The 18,788-nt window shown below is 42.7% G+C and overlaps 1 protein-coding gene across 2 annotated transcripts in view; it reads right to left on the reverse strand.

Moving 5' to 3' along the window:
- OPRD1 (opioid receptor delta 1) overlaps nucleotides 1–17,058 on the reverse strand; it is a 67,709-nt gene extending 50,651 nt beyond the window's left edge. For both annotated transcript variants that reach the window (XR_012474536.1, XM_074217915.1), the window contains exon 1: nucleotides 16,769–17,058. Coding sequence is in view for 1 of the 2 variants with exons in the window: in XM_074217915.1 (XP_074074016.1) it covers nucleotides 16,769–16,980 (212 nt within the window). In the remaining variant the exon portion in view is untranslated. The remainder of the gene's footprint in view (nucleotides 1–16,768) is intronic.
- Between the last annotated feature and the right edge of the window lie 1,730 nt (nucleotides 17,059–18,788).

The following is an 18,788-nucleotide window of genomic DNA, read 5'->3' on the forward strand; positions in this document are numbered from 1 at the left end:
GGAGTACCTGGGTTCAAATCCGGTCTCAGACACTTAATAATTACCTAATTGTGTGGCCTTGGGCAAGCCACTTAACCCCTTTTGCCTTGCAAAAACCTAAAAAAAAAAGAAATTAAATGTATCAACAGATGCTGAAAAAGCTTTTGACAAAATACAACATCCATTCCTACTAAAAACACTAGAAAGTGTAGGAATAAATGGACTGTTCCTTAGAATAATTAGCAGTATCTATCTGAAACCATGAACAAGCATTATATTCAATGGGGAGAAGCTAGAGGCATTCCCAATAAGATCAGGGGTGAAACAAGGGTGCCCATTATCACCACTACTATTCAATATCATATTAGAAATGTTAGCTTCAGCAATTAGAGAAGAAAAAGAAATCAAAGGAATTAGAATTGGGAAGGAAGAGACAAAACTCTCGCTCCTTGCAGATGACATGATGGTCTACCTAGAGAATCCCAAGAAATCATCCAAAAAACTACTGGAAACAATTAGCAATTTTAGCAAAGTTGCAGGTTATAAAATAAACCCTCAGAAATCTTCAACTTTCCTATATATGACTAGCAAGATACAGCAGGATGAGCTAGAAAGAGAAATCCCATTCAAAGTAACCTCAGACCATATAAAATACCTGGGAGTCTATTTGCCAAGACAGACTCAGAAACTTTTTGAAAACAATTATAAAACACTTCTCACGCAAATTAAATCAGATTTAAATAACTGGACCAATATCAACTGCTCATGGATAGGTAGAGCTAATATAATAAAAATGACAATTCTACCAAAACTAAACTACCTGTTTAGTGCCCTACCAATCAAAATTCCAAAAAATTACTTTAATGAGTTAGAAAAAAATTGTAAGTAAATTCATATGGAGAAATAAAAAGTCAAAAATTTCCAGGAGCTTAATGAAAAAAAGTGCAAAAGAAGGTGGCTTAGCCCTACCTGATCTAAAATTATATTATAAAGCATCAGTCATCAAAACTGTTTGGTACTGGCTAAGAAATAGAGTAGTGGACCAGTGGAATAGACTAGGTGCAAAAGCAGGAGACAATTATAGTAATCTGCTGTTTGATAAACCCAAAGAGTCCGGCCATTGGGATAAAAACTCCCTCTTTGATAAAAAACTGCTGGGATAATTGGAAGTTAGTATGGAAGAAACTTAGATTAGACCAACACCTCACACCCTTTACCAAGATAAGATCCAAATGGTTACAGGACTTAGACATAAAAAACAAATACTATAAGCAAATTAGAAGATCAAGGACTAGTCTACCTGTCAGATCTATGGAAAGGGGAGCAGTTTATGACTAAGGAAGAGTTGGAGAACATCACCAAAAACCAACTAGATGATTTTGGTTACATTAAATTAAAAAGCTTTGCACAGATAAAACCACTATAACCAAGATCAAAAGAAATGTAGTAAATTGGGAAACAATCTTTACAACTAATGATTCTGACAAAGGACTCATTTCTAAAATATACAGAAAACTGAGTCATATTTTTAAAACAAAAAGGCATTCCCCAATTGACAAATGGTCAAAGGATATGCAAAGGCAATTTACAGATGAGGAGATCAAAGCAATCCATAGCCATATGAAAAATTGCTCTAAATCATTAATTATTAGAGAAATGCAATTTAAAGCTTCTCTGAGGTACCACCTCACACCTCTCAGATTGGCCAATATGACCAGAAAGGATAATGATCATTGTTGGAAGGGTTGTGGGAAATCTGGAACATTATTACACTGTTAGTGGAGCTGTGAACTCATCCAACCTTTCTGGAGAGATATTTGGAACTATGCCCAAAGGGCAACAAAAATGTGCATACCCTTTGACCCAGCAATACCACTACTGGGTCTATACCCTGAAGAAATGATGAAAAGGGGTAAAAACATCACTTGTACAAAAATATTCATAGCAGCCCTGTTTGTGGTGGCAAAGAATTGGAAATACAGTAAATGTCCTTCAATTGGGGAATGGCTTAGCAGACTGTGGTATATGTATGTCATGGAACACTATTATTCTATTAGAAACCAGGAGGGAAGGGATTTCAGGGAAGCCTGGAGGGATTTGCATGAACTGATGCTGAGTGATATGAACAGAACCAGAAATACACTGTATACCCTAACAGCAACATGGGAGTGATGTTCAACCTTGAAGGACTTGCTCATTCCATCAGTGCAACAATCGGGAACAATTTTGGGCTGTCTGCAAAGGAGAGTGCCATCTGTATCCAAAGAAAGAGCCATGGAGTTTGAACAAAGTTCAAGGAATATTCCCTTTAATTTAGAAAAAAAAAACAGATATCTTATTATCTGATCTTGTTACCTCTTAGACTTCTTGTCTCTTCCTTAAGGATATGATTTCTCTCTCATCACACTCAATTTGGATCAAGGTACAACATGGAAACAAAGTAAAGACTGACAGATTGCTTTCTGTGGGGAGGTGGGGGGAGGGAAGTAGGATTGGGGGGAAATTGTAAAACTCAAATAATATCGTTAATAAAAAACAATTAAAAAAAGAAAAAAGAAAAGGACCTATATGTACAAAAACATTAATAGCAACTCTTTTTGCATTGGCAAAGAATTGGAAACTGATGGGGAGCCCATCAACCAGGGAATGTCTGAACAAGTTATCATATATAAATATGATGGAGTATTATTATGTTATAAGAAATGATGAGGGATGGTTTCCAAGAAATTTGGTAAATTCCATATGGACTGATAAAGAGTGAAGTGAGCAGAATCAGGGCAACAGTGGTTTAAAGACAAACAACCTTGAACTCTGATCAATGAAATAATTGATCTTTACTCCACAGGTTTTGTGATAAGACATTGCTACTCATCTCTTCAGAGAGGTAATGAACTGAGTGCAAATTGAGACTTTTTTTCTGTATGGTCAATGGGGGGATGTATTTTGTTTGATTATGTATGTGTATGATAAGGGCTCTGTTTTTCTTACTATCTAAATTGGGGGGAGGGAAGATAGGAAAGAGAGAAGTTAGATTTTCTTAATTGAAAAATCTTTAATTTAATTAAAAATAAATATACTTAAAGGGGGAAAAAATCTGGTACTTCATATACTCATTGTATAACCTAGGGCAAATTACTTAACCTCGCTGAGATTTCATTTCCTGCAAAAGGAAGGGGTTAAACTCTTAGGTCACTTCCTGCTCTCAGTCTATGTTTCCATGTTCTCCCTAGAATTAGAGTAAGCTAGTCTTGTTGTTTGCTATTTAGTCATTTCAATTTTATCTGAATCTTCATGACCCCATTTTCAATTTTCCCAATAAGGATTCTGGAGGCTTTTTGTTTGTTTGTTTTTGCCATTTCCTTCTCCAGTTCATTTAACAGATGAGGAAACGGAGGCAAAGAGGGATTAATTGACTTGCCCAGGGTCACACAGCTACTGAGTGTCTGAGACTAGATTTGAACTCATGAAGAGGAGGCTTCCTGATTCCAGGCCCAGCACTGTATCCATTGTGCTACTTAGAATGAACCATACTTGGTATGACAGGAACAGGCAAGTCACACGCTTGCCCATCAGATTTCAGAATTTCAGCTCCTAAGACACAGACCCAGATTTTCAGAAGCAGCAGGAAGACCACATCCTCTCTAAGTGTTTTTACTTACTCCCAGGGGTTCAAGGAACAGATGCAGAGGGGGAAAGGGAACATCCCCTAGTATAGGGAGGTGAGCCATGAGTCCTCAGGTAGCAGAGTGGGCCATTCCCCCAGCTCGTTATTGAGGGGACTTGCCTTCCCTTTTCCCTCTAGTAGATGAAAGGGGCTGCCTTCCCCTTCTCCTTTCCCTTTGCTGGAGCTCTCATTGCTATTCAGGGTCCCAAGAGGGAGACAAGTGAAGCCTGAACTCACCTTCTTTGAATGCAATGATCTGACCATAAGACTAGCCAGGCCGACTGAGTTGCTCCCTCCTGGCCCCTGTGGGCTCTTCACATTGAAGCAGCATGGGGTAAAATGAATAATAATGACAACCATCCCACCTCTGACACATACTACTTGTGTGACCTTGAACGAGACACTTAATCTTGCAGGGCCCCAGACAGCTTGCTAAGACTATAAATTGCAGAAATAGAGGTGACCATTATTAGCAGAGAAAGTTATTTACCAGGAGCTTATTATAGTGATAAAATCACAAGTCTAGTTTTAAAAAAGTCAAGAAAGAGAGAAAGGAAGGAAGGAAGGAAGGAAGGAAGGAAGGAAGGAAGGAAGGAAGGAAGGAAGGAAGGAAGGAAGGAAGGAAAGAAGGAAGGAAGAAGGAAGGAAGGAAAGAAAGAAAGAAAGAAAGAAAGAAAGAAAGAAAGAAAGAAAGAAAGAAAGAAAGAAAGAAAGAAAGAAAGAAAGAAGGAAGGAAAGAAGGAAGGAAAGAAAGACAAAGAAAGAAAGAGAAAAGAGAAAGAAAGAAAGAGAAGAGAAAGAAAGAAAGAAAGAAGAAGAAGAAGAAGGGAAGGAAATGAGAAAAAGAGAGAAGGGAAGGAAAGAAAAAAAGGGGGGAGAGAGAGAGAGAGAGAGAGAGAGAGAGAGAGAGAGAAACAACTCTGGACCAGTTCTCTCTGGGCTGAAAGTCAGACTTTGCCACCTGCCTATAAGACTTTAGGACTAATATCAGGGAAAACTTCTTAACAATTGGAAATAGCTAAAAGTAGAAGGGGCTTTCTATGTGGTTTCACACAGGAATTCACCCAACTTGGACAAATCACCCAATCTGCTGAGACCTCAGTTTTCCCATCTGCAAAATGAGAAAATTGGACTAGAAGAGTTTTACGGTCCCTTCCTATTTTAACTCTATGATTCTCTAAAACTTCCCCAGTGGGAAGGAAACTCAGTAGGAAATAACCCTACTATCTTTCTGATGCAAGACTGGTACTTTCAATGCTGTGTACAAGAGTGGGTGGATAAGTGGACAGAGTTTTCATTCCAGGAATGACCTGGGCAGCTAGGTGGCTCAGGGGAGAGTGCTGGGCCTGGAATCAGGCCTTCTTTCTGAGTTCAAATCCAGTCTCAGATACTTCCTAGTTGGGTGACCCTGAGCAAGTCATTTTACTCTGTCTACTTCAGTTTGTCATCTGTAAAATGGGAATTGGCAAACTACTCCAGGCTCTTTGCCAAGAAAACCCCAAATGAGATTAAGAAGAGTTAGACACAACAGAAACAATTGGACAACCACAAAAAATGATTTAGGCATGTATGCCTGCCAGAAGGTACATCAGGACCTCTTGAGGTTGGTCAATCCTGTCCCTGGACATGGCAACTGTTGTTCTGTTGAGCTTTCTCCCTTTTTCTCTTGCAGTCTCATTTAGAATATTCTAGAAGATGAGCTTCCTGGTCTTACTATCCTACCTCCTCAGCTTTACCACCTTAGTCAGAGACAAGTCTCCATTGATTTCTGCAGCAATTTAGCTAGTTCAACAGAAGCCCAAACAGAGCATCCCTTCCCATTAGGATGAGCCAGAACTGCTCCAACCTTCTGCGTGGTGAATGACTTGTTTAACCCAATCTTTATTCTCTCTGCAACTATTCACCTACTTCCTGTGCTCACTCTGATATCCCTAGGAGCCAATTTGATTTTGAAGTCCCAGTCCTCAGCAGTAATGAAATCATACTTTGCACTTGCTCAAATCCTTCCTCTCAAGGTGCGGCTGGCTGGAGCTTCATGATATCCTCTGGACAAACAGATGAATCTGTGAGTTGTCACATATAATTCAAGGAAGAATAATGGATAAACTAAGTCTAGCAAGCAGTGGGCTAGCCAGTCAAGGATGAGGGAAGAACGGGGATGGAAACTGTCAATGGTGTGGAGGCTAGGTGAATTCTTCTGCATTCTCAGACCTCTCTCTGCCAAGGTTTCCCTACCTTTCTCAAGTTTCTTCAAAGAATCAGAGAACTGGCTCTTGCTTGAGGGGAACCCATGTTCAAATCATGCCTCTAAGACCTTTGGCAAGTCACTTAACTGTTTGCCTCAGTTTCTTCATCTGTAAAATGAGCTGAAGAAAGAAATGGCAAACCATTCCAGCATAGTGCCAAGAAAACCCCAGAGGGAGTCACAAAGTAGTCAGATAACTGAAAAATGGCTGAATAACCACACTGAGATTTTTAAAGCATTCTGTAAACCTTAAAGTACCATAGAAGTGAAAGCTTTCATTACTGAGCCATAGTGTCCTCATTTTGCAGCCAAGTCAAGAAAGGTTAGGGAACCTGTCCAAGATCATAGAGCCTCTTTTTCATTCCTAATACCCCCTCCAAGTTCAGGTTCTCATCACCACATGGCAGTAATCAGCTGTCCCTTCTTCCACTCTCCTGATTTTCTAATCCTTCCTTTACATTAGTGATGTCAAACCAAATGGAAATAGGTGTCATTAATTCATCCATAAAGCCTGAGGGATAAAATTGATTTAGTTTTAAAATGTAATATATCTACATTGTATTTATTTTTATTTATTCTGTTTCTTATTTCCCAGTTTTGTTTCAATCTTGTTTGGGTCATACCTGAGGGTGTTGTGGACCACTTGCAATGTGTTTGACACCTTTGATTTATACCACTGACAGATTAATCCTCCTAAAATAACACTCTCCCAATATCAGCCCTCCCCTCAAAAAGCCTTCAGCATTATTTTAATGCCCAAACATTATTTATTTAAAGAAGCAAGGGCTGAGTACTAAAATCTCCCTCACTTTTTTAGTTGAGGTATTGTAACCTAGAGAGGGGGGAGTGACTACTTACAGGTAGTGTGTAGCAGAGTTGGAATATGAGCCCACCACAAATCCACCTTACCATTATGCCCTACTCTGCTACTTCTACTCAGTGTATTTACTTCATCACATACCTTTGTCCAAACATTAAAAATAAGCTCTTTCTTAAAAAAATCTCCTTTTGGGGTGGTGAGGTGGTGCAGTGGATAGAGCACCAGCCCTAGAGTCAGGAGGACCTGAGTTCAAATCTGACCTCAGACACTTAATAATTACCTAGTTGTGTGGCCTTGGGTAAGCCACTTAATGCTGCTGCCTTGCAAAAAAAAAAAAACTAAAAAAAATTTTTAAAGAAATTTCTTAAAATCTCCCTTCCCCAAAGCAGATGTATATAAAGAGGGTCTGAAAAGAGGGATTCCCCTTGGTGTGAAGTTATGGACTTTGGGTCAGCAAACTGACTGATAGTGGCACCTCAATCTCAGAATGTGAGCTATCTCATTGTCCCTCAGCAGAGAAATCAGTGCAATCCTGGCTCCAGAGGGAGTTGGCCTTTTCAGTGATGCAAAGCGTGGAAAGTGCACTCACTCTGCATCTCAGCTGTTAGGGAGAAAAAGGGATGGTCAGTGGGAATGGCACTGAAATGTCCAACTTCCTGAATGTCTGACCAAAAAGACTGGGAAATGGAGAGGAATGTAGGCTTAATGATTGGCAGCGGACAGACAATGGGGGTTAGGGTGAGGAGGAGAAAGACACACAGACTAAATGAGAGGAAGTAGAGAGTCAGGAAGAGACAGAAGAGATATGGATAGGAAGAAACAAAGAGACAAATGGAGAGAGAACAACATTGGGAAGGGGAGGGGAAACAGAAATAAAGAAAGAGGAAAACACCAAGTAGAAAATCTGGAACACAAGAAAAAAGGAGAGAAGAAGAAAGGTAGAAATAAAAGGAAACATGAAAAAGACAAAGGCAGAGAAAGGGGGGGAGACGTGAAGGGAGACAAACTTGCAAAAGCATTGCCATAGAGTTTGAGAGAAACAAAGACAGAAATAAAAAGGGGGGTTCCAATAAGTCAGAGGATAAAACACCTTACATGATATATCCCTCAAAGCCATAAAATTCGGGGGAAACCTAATTCTGCTGACAGAGGAGCTCTCCAAGGTGATGGCAACCTCCAAAGTCAGAGGTCAACTCAAAAACTTTGGATGAGTGACTAATGCTGTGGTGGAGGGAGCAGCGGAGAACTGACTGACTGACCTCCCTGAGTCTGTACTATCTCACCTTTCAGAAGAAATTGAGGTTCTTTCTCCTGAAATGATATCAGCAAATGAGATTCATAAATTGCTATTGTCCAAGGAAACTCTGAAATTCTTCAGGAAAGACTTTAAGAGGGTCATAGAAGAGGATGACTTGGCATAGTCAAAAGAGAGAGCCAGAGTCCAACAGACCAGGGTTCAAATGTTACTTTTAAAACAGAGTTTAAATATTGACTCTGAAACATAAATGGTTGTGTCTACCTGGGCAAGTCATTTAATCTCTCACTATCTCAGGAGCTGGTGTTAATCTAGCACTGCAGTATAGGAGAGTTCCTTATATCATTTAAATAAAGAGAGACAGAAATAGAGACAGAAGGGGGGGGGGGGGAGAGGAAAGAGAGAGAGATTTCATTCTTAAGATGTTCACCAGTCCTTGAAGAAAGTCATCTAGCATAAGATCTCAAACTGAGAGAAAAAAATAAAGGATTGAAGAAAGAGAACAGTCTATTAGTTATGGCTATGGCCAAGATGACAACTCCCTGATTAAAAACTAGAAGTGCACATAGTCAAATACTCCTTAATCCTTCTGGTGAGTTTTCAATTATTCTGGATATTTTTCCATTTATGGATCTAAACAAAGAATATCTGAGGACTAAAGTCAATTTCCTCTGTCCCTGCATATCTTCCAAATCTTGCAAGTCATACTAAATTCATTTCATATTTAGATCTGAAAAGGACCTTTTAGATCATCTAACTCAAGCCCATCATTTTACAAATATGGAAACTGAGGTAGTATTCTGGAGGAAAGGGAGAAGCTGCCAGTACACAGTTTCAAGAAGCCCCATGTACTCCCATAGACTGGGCTCCACACTCTTCCCTGTACTTAAGACTCACTAAATATTAGATCTGGAAAGGAGCTTTGATATCATTTTATCCAATTCTCTCATTTTACAGGTGAGGAAACTGAGGCAGGGTACAGACTCAGTGACTTACCAAAGTCACACAGATAATAATGAAGAGGTTAGAATCAAAACTCAGATCTTCTTAGAACCTTAGGACAAATGACTCCAGGTATAACTACAAGCCTCTATGTATTTGTGTCCTCATATGGCCAGGTCTAGACTCTGAAACATTAGGATAGGTTATCTCAGATACTCTGAGTTTCCATAATTCGGTACCTTAGTTTGTGTGTGTGTGTGTGTGTGTGTGTGTGTGTGTGTCTGTGTGTGTCTGTGTGTGTGTGTGTGCATTTTGAGAGACCAAGTTTCTACTACCTTTTCTGTGGGTTTGTTAGTTTGTCCATTGGCACTTTGTCCCACTCCCTAGGAGCCACCTGGGTAGACTGTCTAGATCAAAGTTTGTTAACCTAGGGTCTGTAAATTCGTTTTTTCAAATTTACATATAGATATATAGATATATATATATATATATATATATATATATGTATTACTATATTTTCATTATAACCCCAAGTATTTATACATTTAAAAACATTCCAAGAAGGGGTCCATAGCTTTGTTTGCCATTAGAGTAGATGCACCATCTCCCCCAAAAAGACCACAGCTGCTCTGGCCTCAACTGTTCAGAAATAGAATGGTGAGATTTCCTGTACATCAAATTGGGGGTTGGATGATGGCAATATTGATAAAAATCAAAGGCAATTTGAGAGAAAACTGAACTGACATTGCTAAGGTGAGAGGAGAGAGCTGATAAAAGGAGAGAGAAATCAAGATAATGAAGGTCTGAAAACCATTTATAGCAAAACACCCTGACAGCTCCACCATCCCCCTTCACTGAGCAAGGGACCTGGTCTGGATGTAGCATTCAACAATCTATGGGTTTCATAAGAGTCCATACTGGCCCCCAGTTTTTATCTGACATTTAGTGGTAATTCTCTAGATTGTGAATCAAGTGAGTGCAAATGGGAAGACAGGAGAAGGCACTGGGGCAAAGGTTCCTGGGTTATGAGAGAGATGCTTGAAGGAAATCTATCCTGAACCCCTGAACTACTACTGTACTAGCTACCTGAGGGAAGGTGATATAGTGGATTGAGTCAGGAAAAGTTGTTTACAATCCTACCCTACAAATTTTGTGATCCCAGACAAATCACTTCACTCAAGCTAAAATTTTCTCATCTATAAAAATGATAAATGATAATACAACTTATTACTAGAGTTGCTTTTAGTCTCATTAAATAATTGTAGGTAAAATATTTTGTTACTTTAAGATAGTAGGGGTAGCAGTCATAATTTCCGATAAGAGTACAGTAAAAATAGGTAAATAAAATCTGTGTTCAGGAAAATTACATTGTTTAAATATTTACTATAATTTTTTCTTATTAGAAATGTCATTTATTACAGAAATCAAAATTGATCATAGTTGTGGAGAATGGAGGGGGAGATCAGAACACTGATTGGAGGGCAAGGAATGGCAGGAGGCAGAGAGACTCAGGACAGGAGGAAATCAGGGATGGGTTGCTCAAATGTCCCAACCTCAATATGAGTTCCCCTCTTACCCTGTCAAGTCTCCCTCCTGTCGTCTAGTTTTAGGAGGGGGCTAGGAAGGAAGTATAGTATGAGGCTGGAGTTGAGCCTCGGATGGAGGGGGAAGTGGGGTATCCCTCTTTTCACATGCACTCATAATACTGATCTCCTGGTGGTTGAGAGGAAGTAGATATCCCCCTTGGTTCACTCCCATGCTAAGAAGGGATTATTTAGGGGTATCGGTCATAGAGGATCATAGAATGTTGCCTGATCTCCTAAGGGGATGAGAGGCATACATGGGTACCTAGTTGACTCAAACAAGGTCATCCCAACACCTCAGGTAGACAGGGGGAAATGAATGTCTTCCTTCGGCAAGAGTAATAGGGTTTTTCCCATCTCTGACTCTGGGTGGGTGGGTGGTTACACCATGTTTAAGGAGAACGGGAAGATGTGCTAATTATCAATTACAGCAGAGTCATAGTTACTGCGGAGGTGAGGTTCTAAAGTCAGCTCATGTGAAAATCCCTTAAATTACCTATAAAGTTCATTATCTTTAAACAGTTGCAGCTGAAGAAGGGATTTTTTTTATCATTCTGCTGGTAGCTTTTCTATTATATCAGCTTCATTTCAGAATACATCAATCCCTCCCCTACACACACACACACACACACACAATTCAGTACACCACCCCTTGTAACATACATGCATATATTAATTAATTAATGCAAATAAAAGAGGAGGAAAAATAATGCTTCAGCAAATCTGACTAACTTATCAACTCAGGTTGATGGTGTTTGCTCCACAGCCAGGGTCTCTTTGAAAGCAGTCAGTGGCAGGGAGCAGAAGGAACTGAGATGGTTGCTATGGGAACAATTAAACGTTGAACTAAGCTATTGATCTGGAGAGATTCAGGGACTAGGTGCTATTTTTCAAATAGAAAGAAAACAGAAATAGATAACTGCTAATTTGGAGGGGAAGGATAATAGTCTTGAAAGGGTTTTTTACAGTGCGGCAATATAAAAAAGTAAGCAGACCCCACAGAACTGATTTTTCTCTCACCTAGAGACAAGAGGAAGAACATTCATGTTAGGATCCTTCTAGCTTCATCTACCTAAGTAGAATGGATAGATTATTAGTAAGTGTGATGAAAGTAAGGCTCTAGAATACTATTCAGCACAAGGGTGACACTCATATTTGGGGAGGAGCTATGGAAGGAACTGACACCAACTAAGAAAACAACAGATTCACCTCTCCCATCTCCAACTTGGCTCATTCTGGGTCTGATGGTCATTGACAGAAATGACAGGTAAAAAGTGAAATTTCTCACATTAGTAATATTTTCACTTTTTCTTTGCTTAGAAGTAGTAATTTAATATATTTAAGTTAAATAGTTCTGTGATGTGACTCCATTGCATAGTTATGCCTCATTGTTCTTCAGGTCATGTGTGTGGCTTGTGTGGACAGAGTGAAGGATTTAGTCATAAAGTGACGAGTTCAAATCATGCACCTGACACTTTACCGTATGACATGGGCAAGTTACTCATTTTCTATGCCCCCTTCAGATGGACTTCTGTATTAGTGGAAGGAATTCCCTGGTGCTCCTCTACCATGGTCACACTGATTGCCTTTAGGCCTAGAGAGGCCCTAAAAATCATCTAGTTCAACCCCCTGATCTTCAACACCAGAGAAATAAGGTGATTCACAAAATCAAGATTTTGAGTCAGAAGGGACTTTAGAAGGTCACTGAATCCAAGCCCCTTATTTTACAGATGAGGAAACTGAAGCAAACAGAACTTAAGTGTCTTGGTCAGGGTCACATATCCAGCAAATATCTCAGGAAGGAATTGAACCTAGGTTTCCCTAAATGTCCAGTTCATGATACCATTCTGCTTCTCAGGTCACTTATATAGGACAGGAATTGAACTCAGGTCTCTGAAATAATAGGCAGAATCCATCCATTGAACCAGTCATTAGTATCAAAGCAACCCTTTAATACCAAAACTTTTTTTAAATTTAATTATTTGGATTATAAACTTTCAAAGAAATTTCTAGGTAGCTCAAGGGATAGAGTGTTGGAAGTGGAGTTAGGAAGACCTGATTTCAAATCCAACCTCAGACACTTAATAGATGTATGACCCCAGGCAAGTCACTTAATCTTTGTTTGCCTTAATCAACTAATGAGATTTGTCCTTAGTTCTCTCTTTTTTCTTTTTTCTTTCTTTTTTTTTAGGGTTTTTTTTTTTGGCAAGGTAATGGGGTTAAGTGGCTTGCCCAAGGCCACACAGCTAGGTAATTAAGTGTCTGAGGCTGAATTTGAACTCAGGTCCTCCTGTCTCCGGGGCCTGTGTTCTATTCACTGTGCCATCTAGCCACCCCTTGTCCTTAGTTCTCAAAGAAGACCATGACATCAGGTCAAGTAAGTGAATTGGATTTGAGTGAGGGGAAAGGGGGCACTGTGCTAAGGCACCAACTTCACTTTCTCCTCTAGAGTCATCTGGATCCAGAGATCAGATATGAATCAGGATGATGGGAGATCATCCTGGATGGGAGGCAATCAGGATTAAATGACTTTCTCAAGGTCACACTGTTAATAAGTAGTAAGGGTCTGAGGTCAAATTTGAATTCAGGTCCTACTGATTCCAGGGTTACAGTTTATACACTGTACCAGCTAGTTGGCTTGATCCACTCGATAAGGAAATTACAAACTCTAGTACCTTTGTCAAGAAAATCCCATGGAAAAAAAAAGAAAAAGAAAATCCCATGGACAGTATCCTGGACATGACTGAACAAGAACATGGAAATCTTCCTAAAAATGCCTTCTCAAAAAGACCATACCAATCAGAGCTTTCTTAATGACTTTGAATCTTGGTTACAAGCAATTATCCATTATTCCAGACTATTTATTATTTCTAGACTATTCTAGACCAAAGTGATATCGAGGCATGAGGAATGGTTTCATACTGTTTGTCACTCTACTGAAGGATCCTAGACTATTTTGCTTTTTGAACTTTTTTCTGTCTCTTCTCCTGTCTCTCAAATCTATGAGCTGCTTTTCCAAAGTACCTGCTTCCAGCAGACTTGCTCCTACCTGAATTTTCAGGCCACATAAATTAATTAAGCTTGTGAGAATTGCATCTAAAATAAGAGGTAATAGGTTTTGAGGTAGGACCTGAGGGAGTCTCCGGTGACTGGATTACATTATGAATTACTCTAGCTATGTAATCTTTTCCTCCTTCCCCCCTTGCTTCTTTCAGGGAACCTGGATAAACAGATAAACAAAGTGGTATAAATGATCTTTAGATAAAGGAGGCATTATTTGCCTGCCATTCAGCAGAATTCTACCAGAGATATGATAAGTCTGTGGGTACCAAGGCCAGCTCACTCTGGTGGGGAAGAAGTAGGATCAGAGAAGAGATCAGAGTAGGTGGGAAAGGAGTGTGAAGGAAGGGCTCCCTGCTTACTAAAGGTCACTGCCCAAAGGAGAAAGGGCAAAGGTAGATCAGTGAGCCTTTGCAGGCTTTTTCAAGCTTTGCTTTCTGGAGGCAGAATAGTTCTTCCAGGCACAGTCCAAAATGATCTCATCTTCTAGGAACCATGTAAACCGCCTCAGGAAGCCAGAGGATTGGTGACTTAACCCTCTCCCTTCTCTGGACAGAGCTGAAGTTAGCTCTGCAGGACTACTTAGAGAAATCACGCTCAGGGCCCTGAGACATTCTAGGGAATGACAAACAGGAGAGGCTCTGTTCCCTTTGCCAAAAGAATTCTGCTAGGTTGAATCTTATCTCTAGCTGGAGACAAGAGATGGAGAGGTGGTGCTGAAACCTTTCCTTGTGGGGTTCTTGGGCTACTTATAGGCTTGACAGTGCCAGAAAACCAGACTTTCACAGAATCAGGAAGAGACTTCCTCAAAGGCTATCTCCCCAGTCAAATCTCCATCCCCAATAATCATCTGCTCATCTGGTCTCTCTGAAGACCTCGCAGGAGGTGAGACTAGTTCCCAAGGTAGCCCCTTCCACTTTGGGGTGGCTCTCATTGCTGATGAGGGAGTTCTTCCTGATATCAAGTCTGATGGATTGTCTGCAGCATCTAAGTTGCTAATATTTCTGTATTTTGGGTCAAGTCCAACTAAGCACAGGATTATAGATTTAAAGACAGAAGAGGTCTAAGAGATCATCTAGTCCAACCCATTTTTTTTAGAGGAGGAAACTAAGGACTAAAGAGACAGAGTCACTTGCCCTAAGTCACTCAAAAACAAGGCCAAGATTCAAACCCAGATCCTCTACCACCAAATTCAGGGCATTTCCCTAGGGCCTCTGGAGACTTTTGTCTCAAGGAAAAAAACCTGATTCCTTTCCCATGTAACATCCTTTCAAATTCTTGGAAATAATGTTCAAATTCATCCTTCATCTATCCCTTTATTCATGTCTTCTTTTCTTTGGGCTAAAAATCTCCCTCAAAACCCTCAAATGATCTTCCTCTGGGATAGTCTCCAATCCCTTCATCAACCTCGTTATTCTCTAGCTTATCAGTTCTTCTCCTATGTTGCATTACAGCCTTTTTCAAAAACTAAGAGTAATCCAACCCTGAATCTGGGAGTAGGGGAGACCTCAAGTGATGTGAAGACAGAGTACTTTCAGACATTCCTGGTCAAGGGGTTCCTAGGAAAGAGAGGAAAGTGCTTATGTCTTCACAGGTGCCTTGGAAACTTGGGCTCTCCAAGTGCAAAGGGACCCAAAGCACCTGAGGACAATAAGAAATAAGACTGAAGATACCAGAAAACACCTACAATTGCATAGGAATACGGGCAAGCAGGACACCTGAGATCATCCAAAGGAACGTCCAAGGAAGCAGGGATGGGAATGTTCTGTTCCATTCAAGCCTGTCATGAGACATGCAAGCAGACTGGCCCCTTGCAAAGAGAGTGAAGTGTGGACAGGTAGTGCACCAGTTCTGGCGGTGTGAATGGACACACAGGAACACCCTCCAGCTGCCAGCCCCACTAACTGGCAGCGGCGACACAATCATCTTCTGCCCCACTGGGACAGTCTCCATCATCCAATACTCAAGTCCCACATAGACACACACACACACTCACAATCACACATACACAGTCTCACTCACATACACCACACACACACACACTGTCTGATACACACTCACACACATACTCTCATGACACAATCACAAGCACAGTCACACACTCACATTCTTACAGACACATACTCTCATACACAGACACATTTGCATACCAACTCACACATACACTGCAAACATAACTGCAAACACACACTCTCATATAATCATACCACAGACACTCAGACACATACTCATATAAACACACACTCTATCACACTCACATAATTGCACAGCATATTCACATTCACTTATACACACAGACACACACTCTCATTCTGACACACAATTGCACAACACACACATTCACTTACACACAGACACTCATACACACTCTCATACTCACACACAATTGTACAACACACATACAAACACACACTTTCATACACACATATTCACTTATACAGACACAGTCCCACACTCACATACAATTGCACAACACACACAAACACACACACTTTCATACACACACGCATGTTCACTTATACACAGACACACACTCTCCCATACTCACACACACATTCACTTATACATACAGACTCACACACACTCTCTCATACTCACACACAGTTGCACAACACACACACTCTCATTCACACACATTCACTTACACAGACACACACTCTCTCATACTTGCACAGAATTGCACAACACACACACGTTCACTTATACATACACATATGCTCACACTCACAAACACACATAACTGCAAACACACTCTCATATAATCATACCACAAACACATTCACTCAGACACACATTCTCTCACACTCACACAATTGCACAACGGACACACATTCACTTATACACACAGACACACACTCTCATAGTCACACAATTGCACAACACACGAACACACACATTCACTTACACACACTCTCACACTCACACTTACACCCAGACACACTCTCATACACACATTCACACACACAGACACACTCATACACACACACTCACAATCACACATACACAGTCTCACTCACATACACACACTCTCACACTCACACATACACACACTCACACAGACACACACACTCACACACACACACACACACACACACTCACACTCACACACACCCGCTCCTGGGCGCTGTCCAGCACAGCCGGGGTTGTCCCGGCCCCCTCCCCGGCCCCGGCCCCGGCCCCGGCCCCGGCCCCGGCCCTGGGGCCCCAGGGCCCGGCTCACCTCACGATCCCGTACATGACCAGGACGTTGCCCAGGAGCCCCACCACGCACACGGCGGAGTAGAGAGCCGTGATGGCCACGGCCAGCGCGATGGAGGCGGCGCTGCGGCCGCCCTGGGCCAGCCCGGGCTCGGGCTCCGACGCGTTGGCGCCCGAGCCGTTGGCGAGGAGATGGGGCGCCTGCTCCGCGTCCGCCAGAAGGACGGGCTCCATGGCGGGCAGGGCCGGGGGGGAGCCGGGGCCGCGGAGCCCGGCTGGGGAGCGGCGCCCGGGGGGTGCCGCCGCGCGGGGCTGCGCTCTGCGGGGCGCCTGGCGCGTCCGGCCCGACGCGGCCCCGGCTGCCCCCGGCCCGGCCGCGGGAAGGGGCGGCTGCCCCGGGCGCGGGCCCCCCGACGCCCCGGCCGGCTCCCGCGCGGCCGCAGCGCCGCGCCCCCGGCTCGCTCTCCGGCGTGCGCCCAGCCCGGCCTCGCCGCGGTTTATCAGAAGCCCCGCGGCTCCTCAGACGTGGCACCACGTGGGCAGCTGCCGGGCTGCGGGGGCGGACTTCGCCGCTCCCACGGGCCTGGAGCCGCCTGGGCAGCAGCCTGGGCTGGGCCGGCCCGGCGCCTTCCACCCACTGACTCTTGGACGATCCTGTAGCTGTCCTGGGGGTGGCTGGTCGCTTGAGCCTTCTCCCCGCGAGACTGAGCTCCTCCGGAGCCCGGACCGGCTTTTGCGCTTCTTTCTATCCCTAGAGAGAAACGGCAGACACGCAGTGCCCCTCGCTGACTGACTGGCAGACACCAACCCACACAGACCCTCTCAGCGAGCCCGCTGCAACACTCCAGCTTGGAGACAGTATCTCTTCCGCCCTGTCTCCCTCTCCTGCTGCCTTGCCAGCGTGACCTTGGGCGAGTCATGTATTCCTACCCATGATTTGTATAGACGGTGATCAAAAGATTGGTTTTTTTTAAATTCAGAAACTGGACTAAGAACCCATAAACTAGAGGGACTCTGACTTCTAGATCCTGAATCAAGGGGCAGCAAGGCAGAACAGGTGCAGAATATGGAGTTAGGAGGAATGAGGACACCCCCCCTCTCTTAGGCGGGCCAAGTCTCTGAACCTCACTGAAGCTCAGTTTCTTCATTTGTAAAGTAAGGATAATGATAGCAGCTTCCTCACAGGATTGTTGTGAGGAGCACATAAGTCTGTGTGTGTGTGTGTCTGTGTGTGTGTGTGTGAGTGCACGTGTGTTATTAATGTCATAACTAGTATTCTGTTGCAAGGAACTGTTAGGAAGGTACCAAGGAACCATGATGATGATGATGATGATGACCACAACATCAGGGCGGTGATGCCATGACAAGCACATGAATTGGATCTGAGTGAGGGGTGCTGTGCTGTCACCAGCCTCACTTTCTCCTCCAGAGCCTTCTGGGTCCAGTGACCAGATATAGATGAGGTCAACTGGAGATGGTCCTGGATCGGAGGCAAACAGGGTGAAGGAACTTGCTCAAGGTCACACAGCTAATGTTAAGTCTCTGAACTCGGGTCCTCCTGACTCCAGGGCTGGGGCTCTATCCACTGCACAGCTCCAGTGCAGGTCCACAGATAAAGAAGTGCACAGGAGAATAGACTGAGAGATTGGAAAGAAGACATCATTCACTTCAAGAGTCTTGAAGGGGGAATTGGAAAAGATTCTAGGAAGTCTGAGCTAGGTCCTGAAGGAAGGGAAAGAAGTCAGCAGACCAAGATAAAGGGGAGACCAATCCAGGCATAGATGTTGAGAGAGATGGGGTGGGGGGCAGGGGGAATGCATAAACCAGTTTAATTGGAAAACAGCAATGTAAGACAGTAAGAAGCATCCAACCAGACTGGAAATAAGGTCGGGCTAACTCGAGGAGGCACAGGAAGAATGAGGGAGATAGTCAGACTTGTGCTTTGAGAATCACCCTGTCATTTGCCTTAAGGTTGGGTCAGAGGGTTGGAGAGGGAAGGAGATGAAACAGGGAGATGGGTCCAGAGGCTGTAGCCATTGTTC

Source organism: Macrotis lagotis, chromosome 1 (genome assembly GCF_037893015.1).
Source record: "Macrotis lagotis isolate mMagLag1 chromosome 1, bilby.v1.9.chrom.fasta, whole genome shotgun sequence".
Taxonomy (NCBI): Eukaryota; Metazoa; Chordata; class Mammalia; order Peramelemorphia; family Peramelidae; genus Macrotis; species Macrotis lagotis.